Source organism: Musca vetustissima, unplaced genomic scaffold (assembly GCF_032173495.1).
Source record: "Musca vetustissima isolate MV318-11 ecotype Yass unplaced genomic scaffold, APGP_CSIRO_Mvet_v1 utg1735, whole genome shotgun sequence".
Classification (NCBI taxonomy): Eukaryota; Metazoa; Arthropoda; class Insecta; order Diptera; family Muscidae; genus Musca; species Musca vetustissima.
In genome coordinates, this window is record NW_026887582.1 from 692,727 (window position 1) to 719,117 (window position 26,391).

The 26,391-nt window shown below is 34.9% G+C and overlaps 5 protein-coding genes across 5 annotated transcripts in view; 2 read left to right on the forward strand and 3 right to left on the reverse strand.

Annotated features, from left to right (window-relative positions):
* Positions 1-26,391, forward strand: part of LOC133335151 (laminin subunit alpha) — a 607,777-nt gene that overhangs the window by 543,311 nt on the left and 38,075 nt on the right. The gene's annotated exons all lie outside the window — the stretch shown is intronic.
* Positions 11,310-12,551, reverse strand: LOC133335199 (mpv17-like protein 2). The gene is made up of 2 exons (XM_061543501.1): positions 12,532-12,551; positions 11,310-12,013 (listed from the first exon to the last, which is right to left on the reverse strand). The coding sequence occupies exons 1-2, from the start codon at positions 12,549-12,551 to the stop codon at positions 11,320-11,322; spliced, it is 714 nt and encodes a 237-aa protein (XP_061399485.1). The 3' UTR covers positions 11,310-11,319.
* LOC133335200 (ubiquitin-conjugating enzyme E2 D2B-like) lies at positions 14,764-15,874 on the forward strand. The gene is made up of 3 exons (XM_061543502.1): positions 14,764-14,839; positions 14,899-15,075; positions 15,561-15,874. The coding sequence occupies exons 1-3, from the start codon at positions 14,764-14,766 to the stop codon at positions 15,872-15,874; spliced, it is 567 nt and encodes a 188-aa protein (XP_061399486.1).
* On the reverse strand, positions 16,323-16,961 carry LOC133335160 (ubiquitin-conjugating enzyme E2 C). Its single transcript, XM_061543463.1, has 2 exons — positions 16,843-16,961; positions 16,323-16,785 (listed from the first exon to the last, which is right to left on the reverse strand). The coding sequence occupies exons 1-2, from the start codon at positions 16,947-16,949 to the stop codon at positions 16,356-16,358; spliced, it is 537 nt and encodes a 178-aa protein (XP_061399447.1). The 5' UTR covers positions 16,950-16,961; the 3' UTR covers positions 16,323-16,355.
* On the reverse strand, positions 22,845-25,762 carry LOC133335154 (tektin-B1). Its single transcript, XM_061543458.1, has 4 exons — positions 25,546-25,762; positions 25,016-25,447; positions 23,333-23,555; positions 22,845-23,276 (listed from the first exon to the last, which is right to left on the reverse strand). Exons 1-4 carry the CDS (start codon positions 25,755-25,757, stop codon positions 22,845-22,847), a joined length of 1,299 nt encoding a protein of 432 aa, XP_061399442.1. The 5' UTR covers positions 25,758-25,762.

Consider the following 26,391-nt stretch of genomic DNA (forward strand, 5'->3'; position numbering starts at 1 on the left):
ACAATTTTGCTGAATTGAAATAAGTGATTTTTGTGTTTTATGAATGTGCTTGCGAGCACCCGGCGGGGCTTTGAGCTGCATATTCCCGCGTATGAATTGCCCAAACACTGTGTTGCGTTACATACAACATCATAAAACCATCTTCCTAATCATCGCCAAACAATCGTCATCGTGTAACCGTCATCATTAACTCATTCATAAACTCCATCATCATCAACATATAACCTGCAAATTCCTGTTCATTCATTTTTCTGATTGCCGTATACATAACCATCATAACCATAGTCATCATCATAAATTTCATTAATAACAGATCATAACCTGCAAATTCCTGTTCATTCATTTTCCTGAGTGCTGTACTTTTGTTGTTTTTAAAAAAAAAAAGTTCTAGAACTTCCAAGCGTCCGAGGATAACGGTTTTTGACGATCATACGGTCGTCTCTTTCTAATTGCTGTAGCTCATTTTGTTGTGTGTGTGGTGGTAGCGTCGTTGTGCTGTTGTTGCTGTGAAGAGAGTGTGTGAGAATGGAGGAGGGAATAAATATTCCCCCTCCGCCAAGCAAGCCTGAGTTGAGGCAGGGGAGCAGAAATAGAGAAAGAAGTAGGAGTAATAGTAGAAATTGTAATGCCAAAAAGTTGCGCCCTGATGAGTCTCTCTCATCTAATGAAAATGAAAGTCTTATGGCAACCCAAGGAACATCAAGTTTTAATGCAGTGGCGTCGGTCCAAGTAGTTCCGGCAAGTCAACCAGCAATGAGTCAAATTAAGAATAATTATAGTTTTAGATATGAACGTGACCATACGGGTCCATACTTAGTCTATGTTGATCGTGTTGATGCCGCTGGTCGGTCAGCCTCTATAAACACTATATCCCTAGCGAAAATAATGAAGGATCTTGGAATTCCCGGCATTTTGGAAGTTGCCAAGATTGGTTTCGGCAGGGCAAAAGTAACTTGCAGGAATGGTTTTGAAGCAAATATATTGGCGTCTAACCAAGCTCTAAAGAATGAGGGCTATATCTGCAAAATCTTTGCGCATTTTGTTTCTAAGGCTGGAGTAATTTTTGGGGTGCCTACTGATCTTTCGCAGGACGAGTTAGCCAAGGCAATATCCTCTGAAAAGGAAATATTAAGTATAACTAGAATGAATCGGAAGGAGAAGGGTCAGCTTGTGCCTACCCCGAGGGTAAAGATAGTTTTTAAAGGTCTGGAGCTTCCGAAAACGGTTCGTTTTTTCGAATATACTAAGAGGGATGTCAAGCATTTCATCTCCTTTAGTACGTGCTACAAGTGTTACCGGCATAATCATTTTGCGGAGCACTGCAAGCAAAAAGTTATGTCATGCAGGAAATGTTTCACCGTTCATAATGAAGCAGAAAAATGTGCAGAAGGAATCGTGTGCCCCAACTGCAAGGGTAATCACACACCATTGGATAGAAAATGCCCTGCTCGGGAAGAAGCATACCAAGTTAAGAAGATCATGACAATTAAGAATTTAGCACTGGGAGAGGCACGAATCAAATACAAACAAGCCTTCGGAAACAAGTTTCAAATTTTGGACGAAAATTTGGATGTGGCTTTCCCCCCTTTAAGAAGCAAATATGACAAGTCAAGGAACAATGCGGACGAAAAAGAAACCCTTAGTAACGCAATGGAGGCTGCTAGATCATTGCATAGCTTTAGATCCTTTGCGAAGGTAGTCAAGAACAACCAGAATCGATTAAGAGAGGAGGCCAACGCGGTAAAGAACATGAAGGAGTACAGGGAAGCTTTGAGGTCTGGTGAGGTCTACCAGTCAGGAAACGGGGTCGCCTTAAACAGCATGCATAAAGTAACCGAATTAGAAAAATTTTTGTCGGAAATGGAGAAAGAGGTCAGTGCGGTGGCGGAGTCGGGAGAGAAATCCCTGACTAACAGTCAAGCGAGAGTCCTGAATGCAATCAAAGAGAAACTTGTCAGGCAGATTATTGATGTGCAGTCATTCATTATAAGTTCCAGTATACAAGACAATGAAGATGCTGTTGGAGTAAGTTACTGATTTTTTATATCCAAATCCACATCCATCATGAAATTATTACAATATAATATTCAGAGTATCAGCAAGCGCGAAAATAAGGACATGTTGGAACCTTTTCTAGAGTATGAAAACATTGACATTGCTGCAATATCTGAAACCTGGGTTAAAGATAATTCCAATGCCAGTTTTGGAAACTATAATTTTGTCAGTAAAGCTAGATCTGACGGGTATGGAGGAGTAGGTATCCTACTGAAAAGAGAAATTAAGTTTGCTTTAATAAACATCAACACAGAATTTGAAATTGTGGGCATTAGCACAACTAATCTTAAAAGTAATATGAATATACTATCGGTTTACATTCCACCTAACCTGCACCGAGACCAATATCGGCAGATAGCTAAGATTGTTTTCGAGTCTGCTTCGAGACTTAGTGGAGTCACTATCATAATGGGCGATTTTAATGCGAAAGCAACATCATGGGGCAATTCGGCAACGGACATTCAAGGTAATATCGTGCTTACCCTGGCAAATGAGTATGATTTTAGCTGCCTAAACAACGGAGACCCTATTTTTTCTACCAACACCAGTCAATCTGCTATAGACCTCACTTTTATTAATACTACAAGTCTTCAAGTCAGTTGGACTACGAGCAACACGAAAATTTCAAAAAGTAATCATCATCCAATTGTTATCTCTTTTATCAATGATTCAAACAAACCCAGACAAGTATACAGAGTTCGAACAGCAAATGTCCTTTGCCAAATGAATAAAATGATGGTGGGAAATAATTTAGAAGAATTCTACGACAATGTTAATAATATTATTTCAAGTAACAAAATTCGCCTGGATCCCAGAAACAAGTATGTCCCCAAGCCTTGGTGGGATGATGATATTAAGTCAATGTATAATCTACGGACACAAGCAAGAAGGAAGTACGAAAAGACAAAGGCGTGGTCTGATGCTCTGGAACTTGCCGATATTGAACGACGGCTTTTTCGAATGTGCGAAAAAAAGAAGAGGAGAAACTTCAGGAAATTTCTCAGCCATTTGAACAATCCAATTTCAAGTAAGGATATGTGGTCTAAACTTAGGAATGTTAAGAAGTACGGGAAAGTCAAGCCGATTAATAGTTCATGGAATCATGAACAAAATGAAGAATTCCTTGATTTTATAACATGGCAGTCCATTTCTGGTTGTAACGACGCACCCATAGTCTTCGGGAACTTGATAAGCCAAAGGCCTACCTTGGACATTAAGTGCTTTGAAGCCTTTCTCGACTCTAGAAGCCCTACGTCAGCAGCAGGACCAGATGGTGTATCGTATAAAATGATAAACAGTCTTAACGCAACCGAAAGGCAGAAATTTTTTAATATTCTGGTTGAAATATGGAACAAAGGTAGCTTCCCGAGCGAATGGAGGAGAATTAGGATTTCTCCGATCACTAAGAGGGGCAAAGATCCTGGAAACATTCAAAATTATCGCCCAATTGCACTTATGTGTGCATCACAAAAGATTTTGGAGAGCGCTATCAAGAGTATGATTCTTCGTTTTACTGAAGATAATGGGATAGTTCCCCCTAGGTCATATGCGTTTAGACCGGGTAGATCCACGTCCATGTGCATCAATGATGTGATCAACACCATTGAATTCTATAAAAAGTCTGGCAATCAAGTGGTTGGAGTGTGTATTGACATCGAGAAGGCGTATGATTATACGAACATAAATCAATTGGCGGTAGTAATGTTTCGGAAAGGGTATAATCCACACATAATCAAATGGATTGTGGACAGTATGAAACGCAGGCAATTGGAGTTGGGTAAGAGTAGAAGAATTGTAGTGAATGGTCTTCCTCAAAGAAGTGGTCTCAGCCCGTTGCTCTTTAATATCTACACGTCTTCCTTGCATGACATCAATTCCAGTAACATCGACATCTTTCAGTTTGCGGATGATTTTTTCCTGGTTTGCCACGACAAAAGCTTCCAAAAGGCAAGTGAAATTCTGACTGAAAGTATTAGCCGCTTCCACGAGGACTGTAAGGGGCTAGGTCTGGGTTTTAATATGAACAAAATTAACACTGTTCACTTTTCAAGAAGGCCTAAACAAATGAATATATGCATTAATGGTATTTCAGTCAAACAGGTGGCAAACATCAAATATCTGGGTCTCGTCATTTCTGCTGGCGGCTCTTCTAAGATACACATCGACGAAGCTACTTCATCGACAGATAAAGTTAATAACTTCCTTCACATTTTAAGTGGTTGCAGCTTTGGAATTTCCCCAGCCAAAGCAATGCATTTCTACAAGGCGTTTGCCAGAGCAAAACTGGAGTATGGAGCATCTGCATTATCCAATCTAACAAAAGCATCTGCTAGTAAAATCAAAACTAGTACGCACAAGTTTTTACGTAGGGCGCTGGGTCTCATCCGTTCCACACCTGTACCCATTTTATATCAGCTTGCGTGTGAATTACCCCCAAAATACAGATTTGAGCTGGCAACAGCCAAGGAGTTAGTCAAAGCCAAGGCCTTTGGATTGCCAAGTCTGGAGAATATCAGGCGTATGCAGAGCAGAACCACAAGTTATACGATAGTGTTTGACAAGTATCAGGAAATTTTGGAGAATGTTGCAACGGCACGAATTATGCCCGTTGCAAGTAAGCGTATTTCAAGTGATGTGGATTTCTTTGAGGGCGCAGGCTCTAGAAAAAGAGGTGTAAGCGAGGAGGTGGTGAAACAATTTGTTCGAAAGAAAATAAGCAAGATTCAGGAGTCTGGCATAGACATTTTTTTCACAGACGGTTCGGTGAAAGATGATGTATCCGGTGCAGCTTTTTTACATCTAAACAGTAATACTACTGAAGCATTCTGGGTCAGTGGAAGGTGGTCATCTATGTCGGCGGAAGTTCTAGCTTTTCGCCAAGTCGCTATATTTGCAAAGGAACGGAATTTAAAGAAGATTGCTATATTGACTGACAGTCTAAGTGGTATTGCGGCAGTAGAATCCACACAGCACAAAAACTATTTGATAAATGAATTTATTGATATCATCAATACAGCGGGTATAGAAACTCAGTTTCATTACATCCCTGGTCACGCAGGGATTGGTCCCAATGAGCTGGTGGACCAGGCAGCAAAGAACGCACCAGTAAACGGCACTTGCCTGAACTTAATGTGGCCAATAAAGGATGCTATTTGCAGAATTCAAGAGTTAGTATGGGCAGAATGGGCTGACGAATGCAAATCCATAGCTGAACGGAACTCCTCTCATTTTTATAAAATTTTTTCTCAACCATCTAAACACCCATGGTATAGCAAAACGAAATTACACCCAGATGATCAGAGAGTGATTAACCGCATACTGAGTAACCACACCTTCAGCAACAGCACATTGGCTAAAATGAATGTAGTCGGTTCTGGTGAGTGCCAAGTTTGCAAGACGGAAGAGACGGTCACTCACATTTTGTTTGTTTGCACAAGATTCACCACCACCAGAGTTAAGTTTGCATCGTTCAATGGAATCCAAACGGTAGAGGATTTCATTAAAAAACATAATAGGAATCATCTTTACGACTTAGTCAAATTTATCAAGGAAATTAAAGTCAAAATCTAACCCTCATTGAAGGCTCGTAGACAAAGTCTACTTAATTGGTGGTGGCGCTGTTAATACTCGACCATCGGGAGGCGGGCCAAAAACTTAAAACAGAAAAAAAAATCAAATATGTTCAGTTAAAGTCATTCTTATATATATATATATGTATATATATATATATATGTATATATACATATATACATAGAAAGATGAGAATTTCTAATAAAATACCAGTTATGATATACATTTATAACCAAAAGTTCAAAGCTATCTATCGGCGAAAATACCTAAATCATCATAATTTTTTTCTGATCAGGTATATTCTAAGTGGAGAATATTTCGAGGCATTGCAAATGGAAATGTATATTTTTTCATGCAAAATGGAATGAAACAATGTTATTAAACCGATTCTGCATAGAATATTTTCATATCACTCACTTTTCTAGTTTATGAACATATTCTTTAAAATGTATAAAGAAAAAAAAATACATTTTAAAAATTTCGTCACTACGTTTAGATTTACGAAATCTACTCGATCTCCATAGCGTACACGCCAAATATAATCCACTGGGTTTGTGAACATTATTTACGAGACGTATAGGAGTGGATTTAGTAGTCCAAACGTAATCTTAAAGCGGATTTACATACAACATCTAATCATTATTAAAGACTGAATCACGGTTTATTTTCTTAATCAGGTTGAATTTGCAACTGTTTTCACATGTTGTTTGTTTCTAAATTTAACGGTTGCCAAATACAAAAATGGAAGATCAAAGGAAAAAAAAACATTTTTTATTATTTTTTATATATTAAGCTATTTCCGCTCGATCTTCGAGTAGAATCTTAGTTGCAGTCAAAATTTTTGTTTGGGCTTCTGTGAATAATTACTACTTTTACTAGTATTGCTTGTCAAGTTAGTGAAATGTACATGTATTATTCTTGGCCCGCAATTGTTATCGTGATTGTTAAGATTTTCTTGTTTTATTTTATAGTCGAGGTTTTCGCGTTATTGTTTATTATAAGTGTAATTATGACATTTGTAGACTGGTAATTTCTTAAATGTGGTCTGCGGACTTTGAAATTATTGTGAATAAATAAATTAAATTAAATTAAAAAAAAAATAAAAATTATTTACAGAATTTTTGTGTTTTTAGGTTGTTTTTTTATTTTCTAAACGACCACAGCATTTCAAAAACATTTCCACTGTTATAATCTTCTTTTCATTTTCAAATGGCAAACAAATATTTTTGGCGCAAATTAATAATTTTGTATGTATAGTAAAAAACATCAGCTGATCGGCATTTAGATCATGATTAACGGTATATGTAAACAATTAGGGGGTATTTCTGGATTTCGTTAATCGGCAATTACATTAGAATTTTTTTACCGCGTTAAACTACTCTATGAGGATTTATTTGACATGTATACACAAATGCCAAAAATGAATGGAATGCCAGGTTTTCTTTTCAAAATCGAGTTGGTAATATGATTTAGATATTGATTTATTTACAAATCATAAATTTCTTCAAAGCAATGTTGTAAAACTTATCTTTAAACAAATGGATTTTAGAATATATATTTTTATATTTTTTCAAAACATTAAATACAGTCTCACATTTTGTATACGACTTTGGCATAACAATCCAACAACAATATGAACAAATTGTACCAAACAATTGTACATAACAATTGTTACCAAATATCTAGTAAACAGACAAAACTAATATTGGAAATGAATCCTGTCAAGTCGTTACGATTGTATAGTTTGTGGCATGGTACAATTATAAAAGGTAACAGCAAATCCCAGCTGATTTGATTCCAACGTAATACTAGTGTCAATATGAATTTGGCAAATTATGTTTTTAAAAATCACCCAACAGGAAAATTGGGAACGCATACAATTTGAAATTGTTCTTTATTAAATGTGCTCCCGTATTCAATTTACTCAATCTGCCTGCTGGGAAAGTTTCAGGAAGCAAATCTTTCTTCAAGGAATAACTCGCTATTCCCAGCATTTTCATATGTGTTATACATATATGTGGCAATGGCACAATTAAAGGAAAGATGTGGACGCGATAGAAATATAAATGTGAAAGATTTTCATTCATGTTTTTCAATTTTTATTTTGAGGATTCGAAAATATTTCATTTTCAAAATAAAAATAATTTGATGATAATTTGTTTGTTTGTTTACATTTTTCTGTCAAATGAGTTGACACTAGTAGAACTTACAACAACAAATTTCCATGTGGTTGTTGTATAGTTTTTTGTACAACAACACTTGCTGTTACCTTCTATTATTATACCATGAATTTGTGGTATTTAGACGAATCAAAAGTCGAATTTTAGACTTCTCGATTTTTGTCTTTGACTAAAAAGTCGACTTTTCGATTTTTCAAACCTATTCGAAATCGATTTTCGACTTTTACTGACTGATGTAAAATCGACTAAAAATGTTTTTAATATGAATTGTTGTCATCATACAAAATAAAGTTCTGGAATGTGTAATTTTTGGGCAATTTATAACCATATATAATGGTTATAAATGAAACTACGTTTGCAAAGGAAAAAGGTTTATTTGAATAAAATTTATAGGAAATAGAGTATATAAAATATCCCGAAATCCGTCAACAACTGCTGTAGCAGCCATGATGCAATAATAAGGTGATGTATCACAACAACAACCTTTGTTTTTGTCTCTCAAATTTTTCCATATAATATTTCAAATGGTTGGCAACACTGCACAACGAATTCAAGTAGAAATTACCCATTTTGACAGTTTATCAAGACATCAGCTGCGCTAAATGGACTACCTATTCATTGTGCCATGGTAGCAGCCATCCATCCATTCGTACAACAATGTATCATACGAACCCTACACTGTACATACACTAGCGTGCAATCCTGAAACGACGCAACACTGGTGGCATACACACGGACAGTGACTGTGTGTGTTCTCATGCAGTCTCCATCTCACCTCATTCGTAAATATTTCGTTATCCTTTGAGTTCTTTTTGATCGGCCGGTTTGTCTTCTTCCCCATTCGTTAGGAAGTGGAACGTTTTTCAGTTTTTACTTCAACTCAACGACCGAACGAAAACACAGACTCTGGTTCTGTTGAGTGAAAATAAACTGAAAGTTTTATTTTAATATAAAGTATAAATATCTAAAAAATAAGTATATAATCAAAGATCAGCCGATTAATCGAGTAGTCCAAAGTCAATTTACTTATCCCCATCAGTATTGTGATGGACGAATCATATATTATAGAACAAGCGATTAAGTTAAAAAAGACCGATCCGGCATCGGCAAAGGCATGGATCATTACTGCCAAAACACTTTATCCTAACAACTTCAATGTACAGGTTTGTTCGAAGTTTTGCCCTTTTCGGTCAATTTCACGTACAAAGTCTTATATTCTAGTTCCAAGCCTACCAGTTGGAAAAAGAAGCAAATAATTTTGAAGAAGCGGCTAAATGTTTTAGTTATATGTAAGTAAAGGACTATGTCAAGATGAGCATACCTAATATATACACTCATTGTAGAATACTAAACGTACTGGATCCTAACGTACAACTACTGGAAGAGGAAATTGCCGAATTGACTAACGCATTGAAAAATGAAAACGAAATTACTTCTCAGCAGGAATTCTACGTCAAAATGTTTCAACATGTTTCCTACGAAGTACAACACAAAATTCTCATGATGACTGTCAATAACACCGAAAATAGTTTGAATCAATGTAAATTGTTGTTGCTGGTTTTTAAGCGATTCCCTCAGGCAGCTGTAACACATTCTGTAATTATACACTATGCCCTCATGTATTCAATTGATTTTTCATCGTTCTCGTTTTCTAGCCCCGCCTTTTGGAAATGATAGCCGATGGAATGAAGCAGAATCCTCAAAAGTACCAGGAAATGTTGGTTGAGGAAGCATTGCCGTTAATTTATCACAAGACGCCAGATCTAGGTACAAACCCCAATTTAGTATGCCGACTTTTTACTATATCCCTAGAGTATTACATTCGACAGATTTTAGAAGAAGTGAAATGTGATACCACTGATATATGGAAGAAGATATTCCAAGTGTTGATGTTATGCGGCAAAATTCAGCGTTGGGAAGCATTTCTGCCTTTCAACAAATCTTGGTATGTCGGTAAACCAATTTTTGTGTTTCAAAAAATGTAAATATTTTCCACGTTTCCATTTGTAGGGGTCAGAATGTTTATTGGGACAAGCTTATTGAAATTGTTTCGACAAGTCCAGCAGGCAGTACTCAAGTACTTTTTTACGCAACAACACTATTTATATATTCCTTGCACTGTTACATAAGAAACTGCAATACCCGTCCTGAAGAAGGGGAAATCAATCATGTTTTAGTTGAGGGTTTTAGCGATTGGAAAGTAGAACGGTCCGATACACAAATGGAACCACCTCAAATTTCTCTGACAACACCAACTAGCAAAGACATATCCAAAGCCTTTGTCCATGCAGCACAGTGCTGGCAATTGCTTAACACTGAACAATTCCAACGAGAATTCAGTAAACTTCTTTTAACACTGCCTCTATCGCCATGGATTTCCAGATTCCTCTTCGACTTGGCAATATATTTCGGCCATCAGGAAGAAGCAAAGAAGCTAATGCTTGAGATGACTATAAAAAGTAGTCTGGTACACCATATTTTGAAGTTAGGATTAAATTTGCTGCAAGGCAAACTGACGGTATATTTCTAAAGGGCATCACATTGCGATTTCGATTTATTATTCTCTGGTATCTTTATTTAGTTTGAAGGATTTGAGTGTATACTGAAAATATTGGCAGAGCTACCTTCAACGCCAGGACAATTTCTGGAGCACTTGACGTTAAAAGTTGCCCGACATATGATTTTCATACCTTTGACACAGAAGGCTCTTCTTCAATACTGCTGCAAAGCAATAGTTACCAACTTATGTGTAAGTAATTATAAGTACCTAATTAGTGAAAATGTATTTAATATCGTTACTTGTTTTTTCATGTTTTATGACTAGCGTCGTATTTATGAGCCAAATTGTCCAGATGAGGTATTGGGCGATTTGTTAATCTTGCTGCAACTCGAATATCCGCGAGAGAAGGAACTGGCTGAACAGATATTTTCCATAATAGCAACGAGAAGAAATTTCACTTTCCACAATTTCTCAGCATTCATGGTAACCGTTGATTTCATTGAAGAATTTATGTCCATATGTAATTCACTCAACGAAGACTTAAATTTTGATTTCTCGCCGTCTGATACAAATGCTGCGCCAGCATCCCGACGTTCCCGTGGCACAGACAACAAAGGCGTACGAGATGATATTCGAACAATACTTAAACAACAGTTATCACGCTGCAATGAGAACGCAACCTTGCTTTTAGCTAATTTCATAAGTCAGGAGCATATGCGTCTGATGCACTTTTTATTTGATGTGGAGGTGAACCAATTTTAACTTAACTATAACACAAAGTCCAATGTAAATAAAACTTAAACTACATTTACAATTATAACAATTATACGTATGTGTGTGTGTGCTTCTCCTTAACGACTATTTGATAAGTGACTTAGAATGTAAAGGTACTTCGTTACATTTTGCCTAATTTCGATACGAACTTAAATTTTAAACCACGCTAAGGTGGTGAACTGGTTGTACTGGTCAATGGAAATACATAGATCTTAACTCATGCTATTCATCTAAAGTACCTCAATAATCGTGTTTAACATATGACATGAAAATATTATATAATGCCGTACAAACATTAACAAATGTTACGCGATATTTTGTATCCAAGTAACGGAAGTTGATATATTGGGCACCGGGCCACAACAGCCAGTCCATACAGTAGATAAATAAAAATTTCTCGCGCAACTCATCGTTGGTCTCTTTCAATGTTTTCTTTTCTAGATAACAAGCCGAATAGAAAAATATGAAAATGCACATTGGCGACATAAACAATTGGTCTATAAGAATTTTCTTCACAACATTCCCCAAATTGGCTACGGGCATTACTTTATCCATCCAATTGTAGACGTAATGATGGAGAGGGCCCTGCAAGGCACCAACAACAAACATCCGACCAATTCGTTCAAAGTCATATCCCTGGACAGTGCTGTGCTCTCGACGTTGTTCGATTGCTTGTGCCGCAACATCGCCAATTACCATTAGTATGCCAGATCCCACAACATTTGTTAATAACAAGTATTTTCCAAAGATAGTATTCCATACCACTTTTATTTTGCTGTTAGCATCGCCTCCACTGATGCTTTTTTTCAGTCTGCAGGGTTGGAACAACAAGCTACCGTTATTGACATAATTTGATGATGTTAGCTGTTTTATTGGCGTTCGACTTAAATTTTTTGGATATTTCGCAAAATGATAATACGGACGAGACTGTATTCTGCATGAGAAAACACGAGTAAACATTCTCAACATTTTTGGGCCTAATGATACCATCCCGCAAATATACTGTAGTATATATATATACAGTATTGCCATGATGCAATAATAAGGTGATGTATCAAAACAAAACATTTGTTTTTGTCGTGACCATGTGCAAAGTTGCCAACCATGTGAAATATTAGGTTCGTTCGTTTACTCAATAATTTGTACGAATTTGGACAAATCATTACAAAATGTTGTTCGTTTACCCAAAACTCCAGTAAAAGAGAGTGAATTGAGAGAGCAGATTTGACAGTTGTGTTACTGAGTATTTGCAAATTCTTACAAGGAAAATTTACTCAGTAAGAATTTTCTTGTACCATCAGCTGATATTTAATCAGCTGTTTTGCTATATTTTGTAAACAAACAACAAAATTGTCCTCAACCAAATTGATTGTTTTGTGAATTTTATATTGATTTTGTATTATTAAACATTAAAATTGATGAAGAAAGCGCAAGTATTGGTAAACAACATACATTTTCCGCTTGTTATCCATTTTTCTAATAAAAATGCTGTTTTTTAGTTTGCGCCAATTTGTTCGTTGTTTTAATCAGCTGTGTCGAAACAATCTTTTTACTGGATGTTGTTCGTTTACTTTTTGCAGTTTTCTCTCTTGAGAAGGAAAAATTCGTATTTACTCTCTGCAAATTCTTACTGAGTAAATATTACTGGGAAAGTAAACGAACGAACCTATTATAAGGACAAATTTTACAGATAATGGTGTTTTTACACGATATGTATTTTACATATGTACTGTCACTTATTTCATCCATATGTAATTCCTTGGCACAATGAATAGGTAGTCCATTTAGCGCAGCTGATGTCTTGATTAACTGTCAAAGTGGGTAATTTCTACTTGAATTCGATGTGCAGTGTTGCCAACCATTTGAAATATTATTTTTTGTTGGTATACATCTCCTTATTATTGCATCATGTGTAATTCCTTATGTGTGTCAAAATTAGCAGCGTACACAAAACATTTATTTTTGTGTTCAAATCGGCATATGTATTTTACATATGGCATAACCTATAAACCAAAAAAACACTTTTATTTTTTCTTAAATCAACATAATTTTTTTTATTAAACACCTACAAACAAAATAATAATTTGTAATTGTTGCCTTTTCATCCTTTTCTTTGACTTCCAATTGAAATATTTTCTTCCAACAATGTGTTTCATTCAAACAGCTGATTTCCTTATGTTTCACATACGAAAATAGAGCGAGTCCTATTCGGAAAAAATACATATGTAATTGCATATCGTTTTGACACATTGAAATTTCCGTATGTTTCACATGACGAGTTCGATTTCCATATGTAAAAAAGTGACAGCACATATGTAAAATACATATCGTGTAAAAACACCATAATCGAGACAAAAACAAATGTTTTTGTTTTAATACATCACCTCATGGTATAATAGGTTCGTTCGTTTACTTTCCCACTAATATTTACTCAGTAAGAATTTGCAGAGAGTAAATACGAATTTTTCCTTCTCAAGAGAGAAAACTGCAAAAAGTAAACGAACAACATCCAGTAAAAAGATTGTTTCGACACAGCTGATTAAAACAACAAACAAATTGGCGCAAACTAAAAAAGAGCATTTTTATTAGAAAAATGGATAACAAGCGGAAAATTGATGTTGTTTGTTCCCCACAAACATTTAAAAGGGTTGTGACCGGTAACTGAAATAAATACCTGTTATTCCTGTATTTGCAATTGATATGGGGGTGGACATAACCGATGGTGTTCCAGACATTAGGGATGCACACTTTTTTGTTTGGATTTGGAACCTAAAAAATCGTTCGCCAATTACTCTTGTATTACCAAATTTTTAAGTACTTGCGTTTTCTTCATCCATTTTGGTATTTAATGATACAAAATCAAAATAAAATTCACAAAACAATCAATTTTCTTGAGAACATTTTTTTGTTTGTTTACAAAACATAACAAAACAGCTGATTAAATATCAGCTGATGGTACAAGAAAATTCTTACTGAGTAAAATTTCCTTGTAAGAATTTACAAATACTCAGTAACACAACTGTCAAATCTGCTCTCTCAATTCACTCTCTTTTACTGGACTTTTGGGTAAAAGAACAACATTTTGTAATAATTTGTACAAATTCGTACAAATTATTGAGTAAACGAACGAACCTAATAATACAGGGTAACAGCAAGTGTTGTTGTACAACAAACGATACAACAACCACATGGAAATTTGTTGTTGTACGTTTTACTAGTGTCAGTGTCTTTTGACAGAAAAATCAAAAATCTATCAAATTTATATTTCTATCGCTTCCACATCTTTCCTATAATTAAGCCATTGCCACTTATATGTGTAACACATATGAAAATGCAGGGAATTGCGAGTTATTCCATGAAAAATGATTTGCTTCCTCAAACTTTCCCAGTAGGCTGATTGAGTAAATTGAATACGGGAGCACATTTAATAAAGAATAATTTCAAATTGTATGCGTTCCCAATTTTCCTGTTGGGTGATTTTTAAAAACATAATTTGTCAAATTCACATTGACACTAGTATTACGTTGGAATCAAATCAGCTGGGACTTGCTGTTACCTAGAATAAAGGAAACTTTGTTGTCGTAGTTAAAATAGTAGATTCATGCAGTACGGGAACAGGTCAAATAAAAAATAAAATACATTTGAAGTTCTAAACTGCCAGTAGTTTTTCGCGCTTTTACAAGTATGAATAACGATAAGATCAAAAAGATGAGAATACCCAAGGAGGTTCACCAATTGCAACTTTCGTATAAAAATCATGGTATGTAATTTGCTCATTTAGTGTAAAACTATACAAATATAAATTTGCATGTCAATTAGGAATTAAATGCACAATTGTAAGTGAAAACAACCTAGAAGCTGTTGTGCCCGGCCCGAAAGGTTCACCTTATGAGGAGGGAATTTTCAAAATATCTATATCGTTTGGGGAGCAGTATCCATTTCGACCACCATCCTTTAAATTCATTACACCGGTGTATCACCCAAACATTGATAGCTGTAAGTGCATATTTTAAGTTCATGCTAGATAAATTAGATTTCTTGAGATCTTGATCGCATTGTAAACACTTTTTTCCATAAGATATTTTCCCCTTCGAAGTTCACACAACATCGCGAAAGAAAACTATTTATGTCCAACACCGCAATGTAATACTGGGTATTATATATGTACTAAGATTTACTTTTTGAGTCCATTTAAGACCGAATTGAGTGAGGGATGACGCTTGTCGTTCCGTTTTTCAATGCTACTACATCTGTAAGAACGGGATCAAATTTTACCCATTATGTTATGTTCAAAGTTATATAAATGTTACATTAATATACGGTATACGATATTATTGTTGTCCTTATATATTTATAGGCTTTGCCTGACTGTATGGGTATGTGTGGACTCCGGCATTTAATGTGACCTGTTAAATGAATAATAATCGCGACCAACATTTGCATTTCATTTATATTATTTTTTTTTTTAATATTTTCCTCAGCTGGCAAAATATGCCTGGACCTTTTGCGAATGCCTCCAACCGGGTCATATAACCCTGCAATTACACTCGAATCTATTTTGTTATCAATTCAACTATTGCTGGCGAATCCTAATCCTGATGATCCACTACAAGGCGATGCTGCGGATTTGTACAAAAGTAACATAGATCAATTTAATGCCAAAGCAAGGCAATTTGTTGACAAAAACTGTAGAGATTTAGATGCAGTTGGCCGTGTCGACACCTTGCCATCTGAAGAATATAAAGAATTGAGCAAGAAACGCTTAAAACTAAGTTGTGTAAAGTCAGATAAATAAACTTGTTGCGTAGAATTCCATTAATTACAAATTATTTTGATTCTTATGAATACATTCTGAATGATCGGCTTTCAACTGCACCGTAAGTTGTCGAATGGCGTTCGCTCTCGAACTCTAAATATGTAAATAAAAAGAATATTTTAACATAAACTTAAAATATATATTTTATTGGTAATGCTTCATGTTTAGTTTGTATGTAATTGATTTTAATGACATAAAAGGACAATTTTGAATAGGGTTGTTTTACAATTCCAATACTTATAATTCACTTCACCACCATCAGATTAAATAAAACTTAGATGTGATAATGCATAAAAGGTAAAACGAGCGATTTACATACAAGCTGATGATTGAGGATTTCGAATAACCAGTTGATTGATAACTGATTCACACATACACACATTAAACTAAACGGTAGAACAAAGTTTCAAAGATGGATAGGGAGATGGATGAGAAACGATCTAAATGTGTTTTCTATAATTTATGTATCTTGATGTTTTTCGTAAAAAGCATCGAGGTATTTTTTGTACTCTTTCTGGTCAGTCCACATCATGGCGGCTTGAGCGTTCAATGGACTGTCGTTGTTTGGCTCGCCCAACAGCGATTGTATGGACAACAAAATGGTGCGTACGTCATATAAAGCTGACCATTTGTCTTTCAAAATGTCCAAACATATTGCTCCCTGTAGATCGACGTTTGGGTGGAAACAGGGGGTCAAAAATTTGACTACAGGAGGTGCGTAGGGGTATGAGTTGGGGAATTCCAATGACAAACGGTACTTTTGTTGTGCATAAACGGTGTTCACAGGCCCAGCAATAGTACCGATCCACTTGAATATATTTTCGCCGTCTGGAAAGGCAGATATGCCCTTTTCTGTGGTCATCATAAGACTCATCAATTCTTTTTGCAACCTGAAAACAAAAGAGATATTAGTTTGGTACTTCCAAAGGAATGCTTGTGCTTCTCACCTTTTACTAACAGCGTGATTATCTTTTATAGGCACTGAATCATCATTATGTTTAACACCCTGAGATCCTGATAGGCCGCTATGTTCGGGGCTAATATTTTGTGCCATTTTCCCGTTTTTGTTGTTGTTAAATATTGTGCTTGCTAATCAACCGAAACTGATACTTAACAAAGTTTGTTTATTCTGCCAATTTTGACGTTTTAGCCAACCATGTATAATTGCTGCAGAACTTGAAATTTTAGTACGAGATGTGCTAAACAAAATGGAGATTGCATTCGCAAAAAAGTGGCAGACGCTGCAAACATACACCTAATGCCCGGCGTAGCGTAAGAGCTAATATTTGTACCGCAAGCACAAGATGACAATAACGTCAATGCTTGAAGTTGATGTGCGTTGCATTTCGGAGTTAAAAATATTATAAAATTCTGCATGCGATAACGCGAAAAATGTGTAACGCGATTATTGTGCGGAGCAAGGTATATTTAATAAGACTACCTCGGGCATCGGCCCGGCTGTTGGTGCAAAGAAAAGTCAAAAATGTTGTTGTGAAAATCTTCGAATTTCGAAGAGCTTGTTTGGCAACATTTTTATTTAAATTTTGTACAAGAATTTGTGTAAAAAAAACTTGCGAATCTGTTTGTTTTGGCAAAATATTTTTGACATATCAAAATACAACAACCCATGGTATAATTATTACAAGGTAGGGCACAGCTACCAACTGATTACAATTTTTTCTCTAGGTGGCTTGTTCCATCAAATCAAAATACATATTTTGTGTATGTGTGTGTAATGTTTTGAATACAATGTCAAATAAATTCAAAATAAATTGAAATATATTCAAGTTTAATTGAAATGAAAATAAAGTTTTTAACACGTTCGTCTGGAAATAATTACTTTGTTATGGATGAAACAAACATTTTATGGTATTCCCTACTGGATTTTGGGAAGAAATCATAACCTTTCATTCATTTTTCGCGTTTTTAGTTTTGTGTTGAAAAAATGTCAAATAAACACAAACACTTGTTGCGTATATTTATTTTATTTTTAGCAGAAGAGGCCACATGAGCACAGTTGCTTTTTTGTTATTCACCTCAAGCTGCCCTACCTTGTTTTATTGTACCATGCAACAACCGATGTTTGTTGTAGAAATTTGCAGATGCTGCTACCTTGTATATCTACCTTGGTGCGGAGTCATTAAGTCAATGTTGCACAGAAGTAAATTAGGAGTACATGTGCAAGAGCGTAACTGAGACTTTATCATAATCTTTATCATCGACTGACGAAAAGAATACGGATTTAACCATCAGCATCATCAAGTCTGTCTTCGTACTTGATATTTTGTAACAATTTGTATTCTATGTTACTAAATGCAATCCTTTACACAAAAGTGTGGAAATTGGATCAATTCAATTGAGAGAGCTATTTTGAAAATTGTGCTAATGAGATGGTCCAATACAAGGTCGCCATCTTACTATACTTTGAAACGTATGAATACATTCAAAATGTATACTTTGTCAAATAACTAAATTAGAAAGTAAAAGAAAAATTTTTTTTACCGGCTTTGTGAATTCGATTTTGCAAGATTGTGCTTATTAAATGTGAAATAGAAAATCATAAAAATGATTTAATTTCGTCGTTGAATAACATTGTATGGTTTCTAACTGGACTTTTTGCCAATAATAATAATTTTTCGTTCGACAAATAAGTTTGACATTATAATTAATAAAAATGTGTTTTCGTTTTTGTTATTAAAACTTATTTCCTGATCCTAGATGAAGATATATAAAATTCAACTAGCTCGTTCGACGTTTTTCACCACAAAAGTAGAATACATGTATTTATATGAATGTTACCGAAATACGTCGAACGTACAAAATTTCAAGTTGAACAATTTCAACATTGACAGAACGTATTTTTCATTTCTTCTTTTGTTGAAAATAAAAACAAAACATTGAGGAAATATGAAATTTCGAGTAAAAACTTAAAATATTTGGATTAATTTAATAAAATTTCAATTTTATTTTGCGGTTTGTATTATTCGCTTGAAGATATGGATTCAACGTATTTGGGTAATACGGCCGTACACAACATTTTGCCATAAGCGGGCCACACACGTCAAACATGTGCGTTCGATCGGTGTGAAGCTCCTAGCCCACACACGTCAAACGGATCCACAAAACTTCATTTCGTATTTATTTTTGAAGCGTGAAGATGGACCGCGATAATTATCTCGGAAAAAGACCAAATATTTTTATTTATTATAAATGTATTAAATACTTTTATTTTATTCCGGGAAAAACATTTTTATTTGCCACACAGAAAAATATGTGTAAAAAACATAAAAAATCTTCCAAATGCATATGTTTGACATTGTCCGCTGATCCGCACTCCACGAAATTTCGCAACAAATGAGAAAATATCCACACACCAGACCACAGACGTCAAACATGTGCGCGTCGCACAACGAAAAATTAAACATTTTTAATTTCTTTCGATCGACCACACATGTCAAACATTGCTTCGATTCACACCGATCGAACGCACATTTTTGACGTGTGTAGGCCACTATAGTGGGGAAGTTGAATATTTTTGTACGCTCCGTCGGATTTTAGGTAACGTTGTAATAGAATTGACAATTTAGATCTACTGTATTTAATAAATCCGGTACAATATAAACGTACTATAATATTGTTACTGAATTTTTAAAACTCGTTCGGAAATATTTACTCAGTATATTACTCAGTAAAGATGTTTTACATATTACAAAGCAAATTACAGGCTCAAAAGTGCCCAAATACAGATATACCCCAATACCAATTATTCTAGGTATAATAGCAATCCACCTACCTCTTCTTATTGTACCATGGTCCAATAAATAGGTAATTATGTGCAATGTTGTCAATCATGTGAAATATTTCTAGAAACAAATTGACAGATTGTCGGCACAAAAACAATGTTTTTGCTTTGATAACAAATTATTGCATCAACGTATATTTTGGAACGTTTAGACCGCTAAATTCGCTGCTGTCCGAATCTAATTCAGAACATTTTTGAGAAGTGTATTTTTTCACATTTTGCTTTTTTTATTTTCACAAAAATAAAAAGTGCAAAAAAGCTTACTCTCTGAACTAGAACATACTGAATTAATGTTACTGGAAAAGTAACCTAACACACCTACTATCAAAGTTAACGGTTTGCGAATTTTGGATGATCGATCTTTGCTATAAAGCTTGTTAAGTGAATAAAACAAAACTGTGTATAAATTTGTTCCTAAATGTAATTGTTTGTCATGGTACAATAATACAAGGTAGGACAGCTTGAGGTGAATAACAAAAAAGCAACTATGCACGTGTGGCTTCTTCTGCCAAAAATAAAATAAATATAGGCAACAAGTGTTTGTATTTATTTGACATTTTTTCAACACAAAACCAAAAACTCGAAAAATGAATGAAAGGTTATGATTTCTTCCCAAAATCCAGTAGGGAATACCATCAAATGTTCGTTTCATCCATAACAAAGTAATTACTTCCAGACGAACATGTTAAAAACATAATTTTCATTTCAATTAAATTTTAATATATTTCGATTTATTTTGAATTTATTTGACATAGTATTCAAAACAATACATACACACAATATGTATTTTGATTTGATGGAACAAGCCACTTTGAGAAAAAATTGTAATCAGTTGGTAGCTGTACCCTACCTTGTAATAATTATACCATGTTGTTTGTTAAAAATCAATTCCACTATTTTCATTGAAACAAACGTTAGTAGAATTTTCCCAAACAAACAACTGGAAGCAAAACTGTAGGAAAAGTTAGTAATTATTGTGCAGAGCATTGTTGAAATCCGTGGTTAAAAAACAAAACGAGCAACGACATATTCGATTTGTGATACGGAAGTTCGGATAATGTAAATGTGGTCGAGTGGCCAACACCTACATTCCAGAATGTCGGTGATGGCGTTTCTATACTCGTGAATGTGTTTATTGTTGAAATTGTGAATTTTTGGCTGTTTACAAATACACAAGCGCAGGCGTTTTTTTTTCGCAAGGAAAAAAGGTTATAATTATAGTAATATTTGTGGTCGGGTGTTAAAATTTTGCGTTTCGTTTGTTTAATAAATTTAAGTGCGGGAATGGGTATATCTTCTTGGATGTTTTATTTGTTTTTAACTATTCTTTTTTTAATTTGAGAATTCTAATTGCGATTCAATATAATAAAATATGGAATTTAATAATAACATTTTATTTGTAATTCATAACAAAATTTGTGTAATTCGTAGTATTTCATTTACAATTTAATAACATTTCAGTACTGTTGGCGGGTTATTTGGGATACCATTTGCATTTTGTTTTTGCAAAATAGTCAGGCTGAATCCCAGTTTGTTGTTTTTATAAAAAACAACTATTTATTAGTGGGGAATGTATGACGTTGTCCGCCGAGGGGTAAGGCAGGGAAGACTTTGTGACGACACATAGCAGTGGGAAATGTATTGTAGTTGTCTGCAAATGCCTTGTTGACCAAGAAGTCAGGCGCCAACAAAACGAGCTTCTCATTGAGGTCGTATCGCTGGTAACGTAAGAACTTCGAATTGTCAAAAGAGACATTTGGGTATGAAAGGGTTTTTGTAAAGAAGCAATAAATAGCTTCTGGGGAGAATATCCCAACAAAAAACTAAGGGAACTGATGAGGATTAGTGGCGAGATCTGAAACTATAGTCTTCCCTGCCTTACCCCTCGGCGGACAATGCCATACATTCCTCACTAATAAATAGTTGTTTTTTATAAAAACAACAAACTGGGATTCAGCCTGACTATTTTGAAAAAAACAAAATTTAATAATTATAATTTCGAAATTGAATAATTTGAGTTTGAAATTAAATGTTATGAATTTCCAATAAGGTTTTATGAATTACAAATGGAACGTCAGGAATTTAATAAAATGGATGAATTGCTTAAATCATCAAATCTCAACGTAAAATTCTTTGAATAACACTTGAAAAAGGTGTATGAATATCGACAATTTTAAACATGTGTATCAAAAAATTAAAAAAGGTTTATCTGCGAACTTTTCCTGTAATAATTACTCAGTAAGTTATTTTCTGATAGTAATGAGATATATATTGAAAAAAAATATGGAACAACATCCAGTAAAATTCAGTATCTCCGGGTATACACAGGCATCTTTTTTACGCAACTCAGCTGCAGCTCTTTACGATTCTCTTTTGAAGTTCTTCCCCCTTGTCACTTTTGTTTGTAAAAGTTACATGTATAAACCCAGAGTATGAAATCAAATGTATGTGTAGCAATTTAAGGCCAATAACTAACGCAAAAAATTAATGGAATGTCAGGTTTTCTTTCCAAAAACGAGTTGGGGATATGATTTACATGTTGATTCATCAATAAACCATGCATTTCTTCTTACAAATATTCTAAAATACATCTTTAAAAATCAAATCGATTTTCGAATATATTTTGTATATGACTTTGGCATAACAAGCCACAGTATGAAAAAATTGTAATATAAAAGTTGCTATGGCCTACCACGAATAATTGTACCATGGTTAGAACCTAAGAATAATTACTTTCCATTTATGGTTTTATTTTTTCTAAAAGGTTATGGTTTTTGATACATTTTTATATAAAGTATTTCTGTGTACTTGATGTTTTGTAACAATTGTTACAAAATGTTATTAGATGTTGCCTTTTTACACAAAACTTCAGTAAAAAAGGTGAATTGAGAGAGCTTATTCGAATTTTGTATTGCCGAGTATTGAAAAATCCTACTGGAAAAATTTACTCAGTAATGTTTTGTACAACCCATTCATATTAATGGGCCATGACTTAATATGACCATTCGTATATGCATTATCACGTACACCTTATTAAATATCTCTTACTCTTAAGAAATAGATATTGTTTTGAATGACAGTTCTCCCAAATATTAGTCGTTTTTATTAGAATTACTTTAAAAAACTATGTTGCGAACATATCGAACTTTAATTTTTAGGAATTTCTTTTTCCATTTTTGTTAAAACAATATTACGATCAGTCTGAGCCGAAGTTGAGTCGGTTTGTGCGAATTCAGAAAACTTGAGACGCTGACGTAATTCAAGTGCTCTGATGTCAGTCATTAAAGAATGTTGCTTGTTTTCCAATTCGACGTCGATTTTTTGAGCATGATCTTGTAGATAATTAAAGTTAGTTTTAGCTTCTTCAATTTTGTCTATCAATTGTCTACGAATGTCTCGAAGTTTTGTAACCTCCAAACACAATTGTTCATGTGCGTCGTCCAAGCAAAGTTCCATTCCAGAGCGTTGCGCTCTATTTTCTAAGCGTGTTTCGGCCAGTTTGCATCCATCCGTCTTGTCCCGTAAAGACTGTTCCAAAGTTTTTATTTCACACTCTGTCTTTTGCATTTCTTCTTTCATCTATTGCAACAAGGAATGTAAAATTTCAGAAATAGAAGTGATAATTGCCTACTTACTTTCATTTGTTGCCATTGCAATTCATTTCTTGCTCTTTGTGTTTCAAAAATACGTTTTCTAATTGTGTGCTCAGTTCTCTCTTGTTGGGACGAAAGCATATTTCGGGCCTTTTCCCTACATACAAACAAAGCCTCCCTTATGGCATAGGTGTCAGCGAGTTCGTTTTCGGCGAGTTGTTTCATTTGCATTGTGTGTTCTTTCCAGGATTGATAGGAACAATAGCTTGAAAATAATAATAATATAAAAAACATTTAGTAATTCGGGGCTAACTAATCAATTTTATTTAAGCGGATATGATTATACCCTACACAACTATGTTGTCAGGGTATTAAAGCTTTGTGCAGCCCCAAAAGTTTGTAACGCCGCGAAATATTGGTCCTAGACCCACCTTTAAGTATACCGATCGTCATATCTCGACTAGCTGAGTCGATCTAGACATGTGTGTCCGTCCGTCCGTCTGTCCATTATAATTTGTAAACACGATACAGGCCACAGTTATGGACCAATCTTCACGAAATTTTGCATGTAGGATGGGTTCTGGCCAATGAAGACCCCTATTGTTTTTGGAAAAGATCGATTAATATTTAGGGGATGAAATGGACCAAAAACATTATTTTTGTCGGTTTTTCTGGTCGCCCCAGAGGCCGCAATTATGGCCCAAACACCGCGAATTTTTGCACGGAGAAGGGGATCGGGCCAGAGAATAAGCGTGCATGTTTTGGTAAAGATCGGTCAATATTTAGCGGGTCAAATGGACCCTGACTTTTGCGTGAAAAATGACAAAATTTGTATTCTATGGCATATATATTTACTCCTGGAGGATGTAGATCCGAGGAGTTGATAGCATATCCAAGAGGAGTGGTTGGCCTTTAAATTGATACCAAATATAGTGATGTATCTACTCAGATGTTGGAGTTACAGTCAAATATTTACAGGTGCTTACGTATTTAGATATTATTTAGTAACCCATTACCACATTAGAGGGGGAAATATCGCGCTGATGGCTTTAAAATTTTTCATGAAGTTCCAGTTATGGTCACGAACAACGCCTAAAATTTTCGGTGATGATCAGATTACAATTTTAGGATGAAATGGACCGAAAACTTAATTTTTTGTGTGTTTTCGAGCCGAGTATGATCCGAAAATCACAACACAACCCACCGTGAAGGTAATCTGGACACGTAATTAGAAGGACTGTACTGAATATTCGAAAAAGTAAGGAAGAGGTGTTGTTGACCTCTAATCGGGCAAGAGGGGGCAAATATCACGAAATATTACTCAGACTCGGAATAAACATCCTCAGAAAGTTAGAGTTCGAGGTAGTTGTGTAGGGTATCGTATGGTCGGCCCCGTCCGACTATACTGCTCCGCTCACTGGTTTTTTAATCTCGATTCTGCAGCTTGTGCTGATCGTATTGATCGCTAAAATTTAGGATGAGAATGCATGCGTGAGCAAATCTACTCAGATGCACTATTTTGTCCTATATGAAATTTAATATGAAAAAATTCAGTAACAGATGGACGAATATTCCTAAATCGACTAAGAAAGTGAGCACAGTGGCTATTATTGTCTGCACAAAGACAATAGTAGTCACTGTTTGGTGTAGGGTATTGGGTGTAATCATATACATTTGTAAGCGATTATATATATATATATATATAATAAAAAGAATGCAATATACTTTTTGGGATTCCTAGTTGGATCTGGTTTGTATGATATATTTGCTGCAAACTTATCCAATTGTAGCTGATGCATATCCAACTCTTCCGCTTCAGCTTTGTTTGTCACCTCCAGATTTAATTTGAATTTCACTTCCTCTAATCGCGATAATTTCTCCCAGGCTTTTTGACACTGTGATGCTAAAAGTCGTTGATTGTTTTCAACTATGGTTAATTCGTTTTTAATTTCCGTATCCGCGTCATCGTATGTAATTTCGGCTCCCAGGCGGCAATCTCTCATTGTTAGACATTCTCCAATGATAGAAATAGGTGTTTGCATGGCCTCCAGTTCACGTTCTGTAGCAGCTTTTTCTTCGCTTAAGAGTTTCATTTCCCGTTCAATGCGTTCTAGGGTAAGTTTTATTGAACTACGCCATTGATTTATCTCAGAAATACTGTTGGAACAAAAGTAATATAACGTTGTTAAATATGTTATTTCGTATAATACATCATCACCGGCATTGCAAATCGTCTACAAAGGAATCATACTGACCGTTGAGCTAATGCTTCATTGGATTCAAAATTGGTCCAATCGGCTTCAATGCGAACCTCGTTTCTTAACGTTTTAGAACCTTGACGAATACTAAATGCATCATTACGTCTAGCATCCGCAACATTGCGCAATTTATTGACTCGGCTATTCCAGTCTGAGAGTGACAGATGCTGAAGTGGTTTCTCCAAAACTAACAGAGACTGATATGCCATATCTCAAATATTAAAATATATAAATTTGTATTTAGGATTTGTGTAAATTAGTTATTGTATGAATACTAACTCAATGAAGTATACGGAAATTTTAACTAGACGTATACCTACTATACTACTATTTTGGTTACCATACGTTACTATGCCTAATTTTGTTGCCGGGGTACTATCCACGTATCCACAATGTGTATACCGAAACGAAGTGTAGTCATTTCTGTATACGGTTATAGATATTTTTTATACTACATCTGCCTGACTGCACATTTTTAAATTAAACAAAGTATATTGATGTTCTGTGTATTTAATAAGAAATTAGATTACATTGGGCTTAAATTAGAAATGTATGGATTCTTTTCGCAAAATTAATTCTTAACATCAAGATGGTTATAATGCATAGTTAACGCCTTTTCTTTTTTTCTTGTTTCCTAATTTTGTGCAATCTACGATTAATTGGTTGTGACTCGCCTCCAATCGTTTTAGAATCCTGTAAGAAAACAAAATTTTTGATCCAATCGAAATCAGTTCTAATAAATAACAATACCTCTGGTGCATCATCTTTGTTATGATGGGATGTATTCGGCAGGAAAATCGAAGCTAATATACATGTTAACTGGAAAAATGCTCCAAAGTATAA